Raw genomic sequence first — 15,813 nt, 5'->3', positions numbered from 1 at the left:
CAATTTAATTAAACAGTCAGTAATCTGGTTGTAAAAGCTTCTGAGGCTTCCATCTATACGACGTCTCGTGGATTTGACGGCGCCGACATGGCTCTGAGCGGAGCGGCTGCTTGACGAGATGGAAGTTGTTGTTTCTGCCCGTCGCGTGATGATTCTGATTGATACAGATGTTTCCACGGAGATTCATCTCAATGATTATTCGACAGATTCACTGTGGATATCGATGCTCACCAGAGGGCAATTCATCCAGATTTTTTAAAGGCTTTAAGCACCGCCTCTGAGGTATTCTTCCTCTGATCAGCTATAAAGACTAAAGACCCTTTTACAGCCGACGGAGTAGCAAGCTTTAAAACATAGACTGTACATAAGAAGTGGACGTAGTCAATCACCTTGTAGCCCCGCCCCTAAAGCGTCCCCTGCTTTATGGTCTGTTTGACTCTAAATGACCATCATTTACTAAATGAACATCATGCTGTATTGAAGAAGACTTGAAACTAGAGATTGAGACATAAACTCATGTTTACAATGTTTACTGAGGGAATACATCAATAGAGAAGTAGAGTCATTTATATAGATTTCTATACAACCAGAGGAGTCACCCCCTGGTGTTCAGGAGAGAGAATGCAGCTTTAACACATGAAGCATATACTTCTATACAACCAGAGGAGTCACCCCCTGGTGTTCAGGAGAGAGAATGCAGCTTTAACACATGAAGCATATACTTCTATACAACCAGAGGAGTCGCCCCCTGATGGAGCTTTAAGACATGAAGCATCAGCTTCATTCGGCAGAACCGGAGGTTGCCGCCTGCTTTAAACATGGAATTTAAATGTTTACTATCAGTTTATGTCAAAGAGCAGAAAGGATTTGTACTGTTAGTTAACGTTTAAAGGCCCAGCGTGTAAGATTGAGTGATATCTTGTGGTGTTTTCCAGATTGCAACCAACTAAATACTAACTGGGAACAACTTGAGATGTATTACATTGTATTCAAGTGTGAGTAAGATTTTTCAGTTCATGTGCAAACTATTTAACAAAAAGTGTATGAAAAAAAACAATGTTTAAGGTAGGAAAAACACAACTTAAATTAAAACTTCTTTTGTATGTCGGCTATATTATAAGGATTGAATGTCATGATTTATAATTTAAACTTTCAATTTGTAATTTTTTGTTATCTTATTTCCCCCAGCTACATTGTATTTTCTATTATTATTATTATTATTATTATTATTATTATTATTATTATTATTATTATTATTATTATTATCTGTTTGTATTGTTTATATCTCTGACTGTAGAAGTCGTGATATCCGGTTTGCCACACGCATGCGCAGTACAGCACCCTGTCAATTCGAAACCAAGCGAGGGAAAACAAACCGGAGTCCTGCCATCGTAAGTTTTGCTCTCCCGTTTCCTGCTCGTGACGCCGTGTTTACATCCACGCAGTGACTGCTGAAGACGGGCTTCTTTACCAGATTGCTTCTTTTATTAACTGCATCTTTCTGAATGTACTTTATTAGTTTGTAGAAGTCTGTTTAGTGTCAGCTTGACGCCGCTCAAACCGTGTTGCCAGACCCGATCTAAAAACACTGTGTTGTGGGTTGCTTTCCTTATTGCCACGCGCATGCGTTCAATTACAATATTGATTTATACATTTTACAAATCTGTACATTGCCTTTTGACATTCGGCACACACATAATAGACATTCCTATTTCATAAATGGACGTTGCTCTGTTATGTGTTTGGTGTTGTCGCTTCACTCCGTCTCCCTTCACCCACATCACGCCACTTGATGCCGAGGGAAAGTTTAAATATTATTAAATAACGTCCTGTGTCGGATGTTGTTTACACGCCGAATTTACCACGGGAGCCTATTTAATACAACACGTATATTGTTATATTGTTATTATATTCTATACCCTGTGTATCACAACGGAGACGGCGGGGTTAGCTTAAATGAGCTAGCATGCTAACCAGCTAAGCACTAGCTTAGTTGTGCATCATGAACAGTGACATGTTTCTATTTATTTTATTTTTGTATTCTTTATTCAACAATTGCATATATTGTCAATAAGAAACGTCAAAATACTTTTAAACTAACATGCCAGGTGAGCAACCGCAGAGAATGATATATAGAAAATACATAAAAAAATATAATAAAATAAAAAAGGGGACTCTAAGGCATACACTGTGATTGTTTAATTACAAACATATATCAAAGGCACCGCATGTCGTTACTGTTCTTATGGCCCTTTTGTTGGAAGAGCATTTAAGAGTTTTTACATATTCTTTGTAAAAAATAAACACACACACAAAAATATATCTTTGGCTTGTTAACTTGTGAATATAGAAGTTGGTAAAAACGTAATCAATACATTTATGATTTACGCCCTTTCCTCAAATATGATGTCATAGCTAAAGAATCAAAATATATTTAACACGTTCATAGAATAATGCAAAGTCAAAAACACAAATTATTACTATTATTGTACTGAATAAATTATTTAAACTTGACATTTCAGTCTTCTCATGTGAAACATCAGTGTTTGTAGTCATGTGATGAATCTGTCTTGAGCTCTATGTCGGTTGCTTCCTTCTTGAGTACAAGTTAGAGCTCGTTAACCGCACTGTGCTTCTCTTTGGTTGAAATGTACATTATTTTAATATAATTAAACGGCCGCTCAGTGGCATGGCTCAGCCGTCATTGGGCCACTTTCTTTTTAAAGTTTTTTTTTTTTTTTCAAACGTTAAATTAAAACCTGTGAACTGCGTCAAAATGTCTGGTTGTTGGATGCAAACGCATTTAAGGAGCGACCGTGTTGCTTTCTGCTCACTAACAACACGGATCTGGAAAGTCAGTTTATTTCGGTTGCATTCGCCACATTTTCTGGACATAAAGTAAACTCAGGCGAAAAAGCGTTGCGAAAATTCTCAACGCTTTTGGTGTGAACGCAGCATTAGTCTGTATTTGATGACTGAAACTTAAACTACGTATAGATATACTGACTACCTACATACATGGAAGTAACACATGATGACCCCTTTATTAAGTCCCGCCCCTCAAACAGACTGGCCAATCACAGCGTAGCCTCGACCAGCTTAGCAAAGGGTCAAATCAAGTTTGTTTTATGTAGCTTTCACAATAAAAGCACCTCAAAGGAGGTACTCCATCCTCTTACTGTAAGGCCTTTTATTGTGAAAAATCCGCAGCCAGGTCACTGATGTCGCTGTAACACTGACCATAAATCTCCGATAATAATAATAAAAAGAAGTAGTTGTGATTAATTGGTGAATGAGAGTAGTAACCTCAGCAGAGTGGAGAATACGACTCTGTAGCTGAAGGGTTTAGTGCTGTTGAAATGTACATTATTCTGAATTCATCAAGTGAGACATCAGGTAATTAAGATCCACCTCAAGGATTTGCACCAAACCTTTCCAAGCGCCTGTATTTCAAGGACTCACTGCTGTCAGACTCCACAGTGTCTCCATTTTGCAAAGCTTACTCCTATAATCACATATATTTTTAAACTCTGCATCTGGAGGAGAAGCGTTTGCTTGTGCGTCTTCTTTTTCCAGTTAAAGTGTTAAAACCCGTGGGCGTTAACTGCCTTAACGCTAACATCTGGTGCGCTGACTCCCACGCCACAACTCTGATTGACTCGTGACGTGCATCGATCTACGCCTTCAATTCCGCGTCCGCCAGATGGTTCGGCACGAATACGCGGACCGCCATCCGCCCGAGCTGCTGCTCCAACGCACATGGGGCGTAAATGATCAGCTGACTGCAGTGTGGAGCTGGTTCATCTCCCACTGCCTTCTGGGAGGATTACCACTGCAGAGGAACCTCCTGCAGTCTGCATGGAAGTATTCTTCTTTTTGTTTAGTTTAGATCTGTGTTTCCCGCCCTGAAGGGGGGGATTATCTGATCTGTGTGGCTGCACACGGCCAGAGAGATATCTCCGCTGCACAGAGACGGTTGGTGTCGTTGTTCCTCCTCCAGATCTTAAGCCTCTCCTGATGATGAGGCCGATAACACGACACACACGTATTCTTTAGATTAGCGGTTTCGTTCTGGTCCGGATTCAAAGGTTCAAGTCCCCCGTTGCTGATGAACCGCCATGCTGCTCGTCATGATCAAATTCACGCTAAACCGACATGGAAAGCCCAAATTTAAACTTGCGCTATTGATGACGGTTTTGATTTTAGGGGCCACGACCAACATGGACACGCTATCACCCTAAAAACAACTATTTTTAGACTGATTGAGTGGCGTTTTCGCTCCGGTTTGGACTGAAACAGAAGTTTGGGCTGAAAGAGGCTTAAAAAAATCTCCACAACATTGAGGGGAACTGCGTGAGAATTCTGTCACGCCGAGCAATACTTACGAAAAATTATATTTCTATATGTTATCCACTTAATCTTGAACGAGGGTTTATTAAACGAACGTGGCTGTTTTGTTTTCTGTGAAGACGGAAGTTTATTTTGAAAAGACCGTATGCAGGAAACGGATGTAGACGGACGTGTGTTGATGGTTATTTGTAGGAAAAAAGCAAAAAAAATGAGGAGTGACTTTTCGTAGAGGATGACGCATGAACCGCTGTTTTATGGTACGTTGCATTTTTCAACGTTATGCACGGCAGTTTGAACAAAGATATTGATAAGATCAGGTAAGAACTGTATTCTGTGAGGCCAAGTGTTTGTACTTTGTGCAGAGTATGGAAGCACATTTCCGAAATAAAAAAAAAGAAGTCATAATTATTAGATAAAAGGTCATAATTTCGTCTTTCTGTCTCATAATTATGACTTTATCTCTTTTACTGGTGGAATGGGCTTCCATAGTAGAGTGAAGAGCTGCAGGTTGCAGCAACTAAATAAATAAACCCTGAAAAAGTTATTTTTTATTACATTTTCCTGGAATTTGAATGCGGATGCGAGACATTTTAAACAAGAGCGTGTGTCCGGAGCTAAAAAGCTTTTTTTTTTAATGATTTTTAAAAAATAAATGGGCTCTCTGAGTGCTGCAGAGCGGCTCTCCCTCGACACACTTCCTCCACTCTGCGCAAGCTGCTCCATACCTGATAATCCGCCCCATACAAGCCCCGAAATCACCCGCGGAGCCGTGTGACTTTTATTTAGTATTAATTCAATAGGCGAGGCCGCTGGAGCGTGAGCCTGTGTGGCAGCTGCAGGTTTGTGTCGTACCAAATGAACCTCCAGGTGTGTTGGGAGTTCACCTCCGTTCATCTAATGAGCGTGCTCGGGAAAATTGGAGTTCAGTTTTGGTCTCTCAGTGGAGAGAGTCATGTGGAGTTTACTGTTTGTGTTTATCACAGTTATTTACAGCTGTTTGGATATTCCTTCACCCTTTTTCGTTCCTGACCCCTCGAGCACACGGCAGCCGAAAAGTGGATTCATGTGTTTGGACGGATGGCGAGCGTTGCTGTTGTTGTTTTAGGCACACGCAATGCAACAATGGGATTTAGATGGTGTTGTTGTTGTTGTTGTTGTTGTTTCCCAAATGTTTGACCTAAACATTTTTTTGCATTTGGACAAGAGGCTAAATTGAGAGGAAAATATTTGTTTTAAAAAAAGTACTAAAACGTCTACTACGTCTGAAAAATTAAGCCAATGGTAAAAAAAGAAGTCTGGCTATATAGAAGTATATGCTTCATGTGTTAAAGCTGCATTCTCTCCACTGACCACCAGGGGGTGACTCCTCTGGTTGTATATAAGTCGATGCTTCATGTGTTAAAGCTGCATTCTCTCCACTGACCACCAGGGGGTGACTCCTCTGATTGTATAGAAGTCGATGCTTCATGTGTTAAAGCTGCATTCTCTCTCCTGACCACCACGGGGTGACTCCTCTGGTTGTATAGAAGTCGATGCTTCATGTGTTAAAGCTGCATTATCTCTCCTGACCACCAGGGGGTGACTCCTCTGGTTGTATAGAAGTCTATATAAATTGATTTATTCCCTCAGTAAACATTGTAAACATGAGTTTATGTCTCAATCTCTAGTTTCAAGTCTTCTTCAATACAGCATGATGTTCATTTAGTACATTATGGTCATTTAGAGTCAAACAGACCATAAAGCAGGGGATGCTTTAGGGCGGGGCTACAAGGTGATTGACAGGTCGCTACCGTTGTCCGGTCTGGGAGTTGTCTGTTTGTGTTACAACTTTAACCCTTTCATCGTGAGTTTTCGTTTCATAAAAGTTAATTTTTCTTCTGTTTGATTCGCTCCACCGTTTTCTTTCAATGAAAAAACCAAGATGGCGACGGCCAATATGCCAAAAAAAATGCCGAAATCGAGATCGTAGGTCCCTCACAAATAAAAACACAATGTATTCCAACCTGAAAACCAGTTTATTGTATCTCGTTTAAATTCTCCTCCAGTCTTGTATCTTCATCTCATCATTGGCCGCAACAATACAAGCCATCAATAATAACAATGAGCCGGCTTTAAGCTGCTCGTCACTCCGCGTGTTGCTCGGCGGCACTTCAGCAGGGGTGAACTTGAGTTACCCTCTGAGCTAACGAGCGTCCCGGAGCAGCCGAGCGGTTGCTTTCTATTTATTCCTATTTTTTCTGGTGACGCTCGGAGGAGCTGGGAGGCCGACCGTCTGCTCGGGGTGGACCGGCCGACGTTTGGCGGGGATCAGCTGCCGTCCCGCGGCGGGGGGATCAGCCGACTGTTTACCGCTGAGGACTCGGGGGATGGAGGAGGAGGGAAGGAGGGATGGAGGAGGAGGTCTCTGACATGTTGCTGCTGCGTGGGAGGATCTTGTTCATTTTCCCAAACACACCGGCAGCAGGAGGCCACGGCCAGCTGGCTGCAGGTGTAGATGAGGTCCTGCAGGGTCCAGGTGTCAGGGTTTAATCACACAGGCGGGTTTTTGTCTCCAGCGGGACGCGGCGTGTCGGAGCCCCTTTCATCTTCGCAGATCCACATTTGAAAGATGTGTTTTCATCCTTTGTCCCGGAGGCTTTAATGATAGTCGTATATATTAAGTGTGCCGTCTCGGTTCGGGTCGTGTTCCCGACAGCTGCTTTCCCCTTCGGCAAAATACCTCGACTCCAAAGAGCTCTTCAGCTAATCAATCTCTCTTAGTTAATTGGTATTTTTTATTGTTGCAATCATATTATCACTGGCAGCAGATTAATATCAGATGTAACTGCTTATTTATTGATTTCAGGGTGAGAAATCAACGTCGGCTCCAGCAGCTGAAGTGCAGATGTGTCAACAGGAGCATTACGGTTCTTCAGCTGTAAACAAACGTCACACTTAAACCAACAGTTTGTCATAAACGCCATAACTGTGCCGCCGCGCAGCTGTTGGCATTAAATACAATGCCATTGTTTTTCTTATTGAGCGTTTCCCACCAATCCGTGTACGTTGCACATGTTGCGCCAATAAATAAACAGTCGGCAACTCCTAATTTAAGTGCTACTAAAGTGCTACTTTAAAAAAACAAAATGATATATATATATATATATATATATATATATATATATATATATAGCAATCGGCCCCAAAGTCCCTCACCGGATCACCCTTAATCAATAATTAAATCAATTAAATCAACTTTTGCTGATGCAAAACCTTGATTTAATTTTGTCTGTTGCTCTTTTAAGACATCGTAGAATACAGACTGTATCGTAGTTGCAGCCGGTCGACGCTCAAAGACGCTCAAAGAATTTGTGAGAAACTTTCAAATTTCCATATGGTATGAATTTTTCATATATTGTCATGCACAGCCGTAACAACTGTTGTCGCTCTTCGGCAGGCAGCGATATTTATTTTTCAGCGGTCGAAGTCATGGTTCTAACAATTAATAACCCACAACTAACGCTCTTTAACAGGTAAAACATCACGACACAACAGTTTGTGACACATAAACAATTCGTTGCACTAATAATTGTACATTTATAAAATTACACCGCCTAACTGCATGCTGGGTAGAGCTCACCCACTGTCACAACAAGAAGAAACTGCTGGGTCCTAAGTCCCTCCAGTTTAGCTTCCGTTGGCCGGCGGTCCTTTTCGGCGTCAATGAATGAATGTCTTTAAAAAATACCGTGAAAATTCCAGAATCTTGCAAAATACCGTGATATGAATTTTTGGCCATACCACCCAACAATCATGACTCCTATGACTTCCTGGCCGGCCCTCAGACGCATGCTGGCTCCCTAAATTGGCCCTCAATCGCCAAAACGTGGGTAGTGAACCGTTGTTGTACAACCTCTGTTGTTGTAACGGGTGTAGTGAGTCCGTGAACCCGCAGCTCGGTGAGGTTTTCAGGTCAGACGGAGTGACGTGGAGCAGCTGTAGGTCAGATCCCTAAAAAGTACTCGTGGTACCTTCACACAGAGCAGCTCGGATCTCATGAATAAATCACTCATCGTGCTCTAATTCAGGCCCCGGGCCCCCGAGACCCCCCCCCCCGCCCCCACGGTCTAAATCAGAGAGGGTTGTTTGATTTTATTTTATTTTCCTGGTCGGGGGGTTTTTCCGCCTGACCGAGCGGCTGACTGCACGGCCGAGCGAGCAGCTCGTCGTACCTCGCAGGCTGTTCCCGCTCTCCGTCTCGTCCTCGGTCGAAACGAGAGATTAACCACCGAGGGACTCGCCGGTCAAATCCGCCGAGAATCAAACTAACGAGCCGTGACAGGAGGCAACGCGCTACCTGCTGGGAACACGGCCGGCACTTTTTCTGGGCTCCTCTCTGAAAAACGCCTGGCGGCCTTTACCCTCCCCAACGCCGCCGTGCTGTCGACACGGATCGGGGTGTTTCCCGTCAGAGGGTTCGTCCTGGTAATGAGTCGTCTGGCGGTGGAGGACGGTCAGACGGGACTTGGAACCAAAAGACCTTTTAAAATAAACGCCACGCAGGTTGAAACCGAACCAGAGACGGAACTCGCCTCCAATCCTAAATGTTTCCGTTCACGTTCCCCTCAGGTGACGCCATGCCTCAGCGAGTGATGTTTGAGGGGGCGGGGCCAGGCGCCCAGGTTCCGGCGCACCTGACCAGGGTTCCCATCTCGCTCATCGGCGCCGACGGAGACTACTCCCACAAAACAGTCAAGGTTTGTTTCCGGCGACCCGCAATGTGCACGGTTCAATTTCAACGTACTTTCACTTTATTCAAGTATTTCCATTGTCTGCTGCTTTATTATTACGAATGAAGCTGAACTCTATGTCATAATATTAATGTATATTCTTCTGAAATGGGCCTTTGGTAAATAGATTGAAAGAGTTGGAGGAAGGTTCATCTGGTTGTAGATGTTTTTGACTGAGGTATGTGCGCCTGTGTGAACTAGGATATGATGACTTGAGTCTTCGTTTTGGTTTTACTTTTTTATGCTGTGATCTAAAAATGTTCTGTCACTGTTTTATTTTGTATGTCTGAAACAGTGTTTATGCTACTGCTGTCTTGGCCAGGACACTCTTGGCCCTTTCTGGTTAAATACATTTTAAATTAAGAAAAAAAAAATATATATATATTATAATATATATATACTTGAGGTCCAGGCGTCTGACGGCTAAAATCCTTCACTTGGGTGGAAAACAACCAACATTTTTTAAGTGTATCCTCAAAAATGTGGCTTCAAACTGATACAAAAAAAGTACATTTATACCACCAAAAGCTAAAGATGTGATGAGATTGACATTTTTAGAAAATTGCAAATAAAGAAATTGGGATGATGAGTGCTCAACTAAACAAATATAGACCACTGGTCTAGTCGTTTTTTGACAATTAAATGTGGAGAAGTTATACCTTTTTGAAAATACATTGTGGGATTATTCTACTTTTAACAGAGTATTGCTACGTTTACTTATGTACAAGAGTACTTCCTCCACTACCACCACACACGAGGAACATGACGGTGATTCTACAGAACATTTTGAAATATTGGGCAATTCAAATAAAGGTAATTTGAAAGTAAATTCTCACAGAGATGCGTAAAAAGAACACAACTTCTTTGTCACTTCTTCTTCTTCTTCTCAGTGTTCCCCTTTTCATTTATCTGTCACCTGCCACAACCTGTTTTGTTTTTTTCACGCGAGGCTATTTTCTTGTTCTCTGGAATACATAAATACAAATTAAAAAACCCAAAGCGGCAGAATAATCCACCTTCTGTCTCGCAGCTCATTTCCCGAAGCGCTCGTCAACGCCGCTCACTTCTCTGACGAGGCTTTGATCCGCTGACGGCCCCGAGAGATCCTTCAGTGAGACGCTTTCCACTTTGTCTCTTCTAAGCGATTATTTATGTATTTTTCTTTTTTTCCCGTTAATTTCTCCAGGGGAAGGTGGTTCGTAAAGGCCCGCTGGTGTCGTTGGCGTTTGACAACAACCTCCTGAAGACCGTCATTCAAGGTATGAGCGGCTCCGTTGCTCCTGAGTGAGCAACTCGTTTAGTTGCTCTTCCTGCAGGCTGGTCCAGATGGAAAATGCACTTCTTTTTTTAAGAGCAGTACTGCCACGAGGAATCAAACCAGCAACCCGTCATGTTTTGGGGTATTTTTTAGCAGAAGTTTAATACATTTGAATGTTTTGCCTTTCAAGGCAGGTTGTGAAATAGTCACAAGTTTCCTGTGGCTCAGGGCAAAAATAATGTCAATAAGAAGTAAATTAGGAGCCTTTTGTATTTGATGTTAGTGTAAACGTATTTTAATTGTTCATGTGACAAACAACAGTCGGAGCAATGTACTTCATAATATCCAAAAAGACGACTGCTGGTCGTGGTATTGTTGCCTCAACCTAACTTTTTATTGTCTGTCTGTCTGTACGTCTGTCTGTCTGTCTGTCTGTCTGTCTGTCTGTACGTCTGTCTGTCTGTACATCTGTCTGTACGTCTGTCTGTCTGTCTGTACGTCTGTCTGTACGTCTGTACGTCTGTCTGTCTGTCTGTCTGTCTGTACGTCTGTACGTCTGTCTGTCTGTCTGTACGTCTGTCTGTCTGTCTGTCTGTCTGTACGTCTGTCTGTACATCTGTCTGTACGTCTGTCTGTCTGTCTGTCTGTACGTCTGTCTGTCTGTACATCTGTCTGTTCGTCTGTCTGTCTGTCTGTACGTCTGTCTGTCTGTCTGTCTGTCTGTCTGTCTGTCTGTCTGTACGTCTGTCTGTCTGTCTGTCTGTACGTCTGTCTGTCTGTACATCTGTCTGTTCGTCTGTCTGTCTGTCTGTGCGTCTGTCTGTCTGTCTGTCTGTCTGTCTGTCTGTCTGTCTGTCTGTCTGTACGTCTGTACGTCTGTCTGTCTGTCTGTACGTCTGTCTGTCTGTCTGTCTGTACGTCTGTACGTCTGTCTGTCTGTCTGTACGTCTGTCTGTCTGTCTGTCTGTCTGTCTGTACGTCTGTCTGTACATCTGTCTGTACGTCTGTCTGTCTGTCTGTCTGTACGTCTGTACGTCTGTCTGTCTGTCTGTACGTCTGTCTGTCTGTCTGTCTGTCTGTCTGTACGTCTGTCTGTACATCTGTCTGTCTGTCTGTCTGTACGTCTGTCTGTCTGTCTGTCTGTCTGTCTGTCTGTCTGTCTGTACGTCTGTCTGTCTGTCTGTCTGTCTGTCTGTACGTCTGTACGTCTGTCTGTCTGTCTGTACGTCTGTCTGTCTGTCTGTCTGTCTGTCTGTCTGTCTGTCTGTACGTCTGTACGTCTGTCTGTCTGTCTGTACGTCTGTCTGTCTGTCTGTCTGTCTGTACGTCTGTCTGTCTGTCTGTACGTCTGTCTGTCTGTCTGTCTGTCTGTACGTCTGTACGTCTGTCTGTCTGTCTGTCTGTGCGTCTGTCTGTACATCTGTCTGTTCGTCTGTCTGTCTGTCTGTCTGTCTGTCTGTCTGTACGTCTGTCTGTCTGTCTGTACGTCTGTACGTCTGTCTGTCTGTCTGTCTGTACGTCTGTCTGTCTGTACGTCTGTACGTCTGTCTGTCTGTACGTCTGTCTGTCTGTACGTCTGTCTGTCTGTCTGTCTGTCTGTCTGTACGTCTGTCTGTCTGTCTGTACGTCTGTCTGTCTGCCTGCATGTCTGTACGTCTGTCTGTACATCTGTACATCTGCCTGCATGTCTGTCTGTCTGTCTGTCTGTACATCTGTCTGTCTGTCTGTCTGTCTGTCTGTCTGCACCTCCTGTGTGTGTTAAGCTGCTCGCTGGTTTCTCTTAAAGAGTTCAGCGTGTCCCATTGTTGCCTCGTCTGTGGTCTCCTTATCTCTGAGCAGCCTGATTTTTAAAGCCTCAGATATCTGAGACTCTTATTGTGGCGGGGGAGCATCCTTCCTTTTATTCTTTTCCCCTCTCTGACACCCGCCTGTGTCTCCCAGCTGCAGGACGAGCGGGTCCACCTCTCCTGTATTGTTGGTTCACAGACAAGTCCGTCACACTAATGTTTCTTCTATTCCTGTCTCTTTTGTTGCAGACTTTGTGAGAAAGCTTTTATAAACTAGTCTGTTGTCGTTGTCCAACGATATGGAGAAAAACGAGCGAGCGGTGCTGAACAGGAGCATGACACCGAGAGCAATGTGTGGAAGCGTTTTGTATTCAACAGCACAGATGCCTCATGAACAATTCAGCCGCCTTACTGTTCTGTTAGTCTGTTACTCAAGTGAGGCGCCAGTGAACACGACCACATACATTCTACAAACAAGTTCCACGTGACTTCATTCTTTAAGTGACAGCCCAAATGCAGGTAACGGGTTCCTATCGGACCTGATTCTCTAGAGACGATCTAGTCGGGCTTCAAGTACTGCGTTTGTGTCTGGACCAGACGACAACCTCCGGTTCTGAAAAGTCAAGCCGATGTGGAAGTGTCCTAAAACCTGCATTCTCTCTACTGACCACCAGGGGGTGACTCCTCTGGTTGTATAGAAGTATATGCTTCATGTGTTAAAGCTGCATTCTCTCTACAAACCACCAGAGGGTGACTCCTCTGGTTGTATATAAGTATATGCTTCATGTGTTAAAGCTGCATTCTCTCTCCTGACCACCAGGGGGTGACTCCCCTGGTTGTATAGAAGTCTATGCTTCATGTGTTAAATCTGCATTCTCTCTTCTGACAACCAGGGGGCGACTCCTCTAGTTGTATAGAAGTGAAAGCTTCATGTGTTAAAGCTGCATTCTCTCTCCTTACCACCAGGGGGTGACTCCTCTGGTTGTATAGAAGTCTATGCTTCGTGTGTTAAAGCTGCATTCTCGCTACAAACCACCAGTGGGTGGCGACTCTGGTTGTATAGAAGTCTATGCTTCATGTGTTAAATCTGCATTCTCTCTCCTGACCACCAGGGGGCGACTGCTCTGGTTGTATAGAAGTGAAAGCTTCATGTGTTAAAGCTGTATTCTCTCTACAAATCACCAGGTGGCAACTCCTCTGGTTGTATAGAAGTATATGCTTCATGTGTTAAAGCTGCATTCTCTCTCCTGACCACCAGGGGGCAACTCCTCTGGTTGTATAGAAGTATATGCTTCATGTGTTAAATCTGCATTCCGCTAATCTTTTGGTTTAAAAAAATGTCAAAAAATGGCTGTAAATACTCGAGGTGTGACTCAACTCAACCATTCCATCGCAACACGCTCATCCATCGCATCTTCACATTTTAATGCACACCTCTCAGTCCGATGAATCTGACCTCCCGTCTCGGGGTGCAAACACATACAAAAAAAGCATAAATCCTGCATGAATTGCATCACAAGTGTGCGGTAACCGATAAAAATATGGTCTTCTTTGCACAGCAGCTCTGTATGCCGGTGGCATTTCGCGCTGCATGAATTAGCCAAGCGTCTGGCAGACATTTTCTTACTCATAGCTCTTCCGCTGGTTGAAGTCACTGCAGTTACCTACAGAACAACAACAGTCTCGTGCATATTTTACCAGCATTTGGCTGCCGGCTTGTTCTAATTTCCAACGACGCTGACAATCAAACCCAAAGATATTTAGTTTATTGTCAAATTCTGTAAAAGCGACTCCCAACGTTGACACGTTCGCGACAAGATGTACAGTAAGTGTATCGTCACCTGAACGCCTCATCGGTCTCCTGTATCTCTTTTTCTGCAGAAGAAGACTCCCCGCCGACCGCCTCGTCCCAAAACCCATCGATCAACGTCATCCTGTTCGGAGCGCTGGCCCAGGACTTCAACCAAGCTGTCAATCAAGGGGTAGGTGCACTATGGAGCTCGGGGCTTACTTGGATCCGGATCGAGGGGAAGAAATGATTGTTCCACTTTAGTTCTGGACCCGTTCCTGTTCACACTTCATAGACTGTGTTAGAAGAAGTGGACGCAGTCGTCGGGACGTCACCCGTTGGTTTGTGGGTCGACGTTCCGAAGACTCGAGCATCTTGGATTAAGGCCGTCGCCATTTTGTATTTTTTTTTTTTTTTTTTTCAACTGATGAACTATGGTCACTATATGTGGACTGAGGAGCGACGTAGAGACGCCGTATACGTGTCGACCTGTCAATCACCTTGTAGCCCCGCCCCTAAAGCGTCCCCTGCTTTATGGTCTGTTTGACTCTAAATGACCATAATGTACTAAATGAACATCATGCTGTATTGAAGAAGACTTGAAACTAGAGATTGAGACATAAACTCATGTTTACAATGTTTACTGAGGGAATACATCAAGAGAAGTAGAGTCATTTATATAGACTTCTATACAACCAGAGGAGTCGCCCCCTGGTGGTCAGGAGAGAGTGCAGCTTTAACACATGAAGCATAGACTTCTATACAACCAGAGGAGTCACCCCCTGGTGGTCAGGAGAGAGTGCAGCTTTAACACATGAAGCATAGACTTCTATACAACCAGAGGAGTCGCCCCCTGGTGGTCAGGAGAGAGTGCAGCTTTAACACATGAAGCATAGACTTCTATACAACCAGAGGTGTCGCCCCCTGGTGGTTAGGAGAGAGAATGCAGCTTTAACACATGAAGCATATACTTCTATACAACCAGAGGAGTCACCCCCTGGTGGTCAGGAGAGATAATACAGCTTTAACACATGAAGCATAGACTTCTATACAACCAGAGGTGTCGCCCCCTGGTGGTTAGGAGAGAGAATGCAGCTTTAACACATGAAGCATATACTTCTATACAACCAGAGGAGTCACCCCCTGGTGGTCAGGAGAGATAATACAGCTTTAACACATGAAGCATAGACTTCTATACAACCAGAGGAGTCGCCCCCTGGTGGTCAGGAGAGAGTGCAGCTTTAACACATGAAGCATAGACTTCTATACAACCAGAGGTGTCGCCCCCTGGTGGTTAGGAGAGAGAATGCAGCTTTAACACATGAAGCATATACTTCTATACAACCAGAGGAGTCACCCCCTGGTGGTCAGGAGAGAGAATGCAGCTTTAACACATGAAGCATATACTTCTATACAACCAGAGGAGTCACCCCCTGGTGGTCAGGAGAGATAATACAGCTTTAACACATGAAGCATAGACTTCTATACAACCAGAGGAGTCACCCCCCGACCTTTTTATAAACAAACAAGAGGAGCAAACATGAAGCCGGGAACCGCTTTGGGGAAATCAAATTCTGTGACTGACGGAACTTTAATGCTTCTGATGTGTTTGTTTATGTTCATGGATTAATAACTGATCATAAGAACTGTTGGTTTTAGTGGAAGAAGCGCTCTCGGCGTCTCTTAGCTGTAATGATTCGGCTCTCGGCGTCGCTGTCGCACACTTTGAGTGATGAACTGGCAAAGTGCACAGTCAGATACGAGCACGGACGTTTAACAGCTATTGCTCCTGAACAACCCATGCTGACATGTTTTTATATAAATATAGTCATATTATAAAATAGAGTTTAACCACATTGT

The 15,813-nt window shown here is 43.7% G+C and overlaps 1 protein-coding gene across 1 annotated transcript in view; it reads left to right on the top strand.

Annotated features, from left to right (window-relative positions):
* Window positions 1–8,817: 8,817 nt before the first annotated feature.
* pot1 (protection of telomeres 1 homolog) overlaps window positions 8,818–15,813 on the top strand; it is a gene marked incomplete at both ends in the record, with an annotated part of 80,592 nt that continues 73,596 nt past the window's right edge. The window contains 4 exons of the mRNA XM_079223416.1: window positions 8,818–8,842; window positions 8,959–9,086; window positions 10,306–10,378; window positions 14,046–14,146. Coding sequence (XP_079079542.1) covers window positions 8,818–8,842; window positions 8,959–9,086; window positions 10,306–10,378; window positions 14,046–14,146 — 327 coding nt within the window. The remainder of the gene's footprint in view (window positions 8,843–8,958; window positions 9,087–10,305; window positions 10,379–14,045; window positions 14,147–15,813) is intronic.

This window comes from Taurulus bubalis (genome assembly GCF_910589615.1).
Source record: "Taurulus bubalis genome assembly, chromosome: 9".
In the NCBI taxonomy this organism is placed as follows: Eukaryota; Metazoa; Chordata; class Actinopteri; order Perciformes; family Cottidae; genus Taurulus; species Taurulus bubalis.
This window is presented reverse-complemented; position numbering and strand designations above follow the sequence as displayed.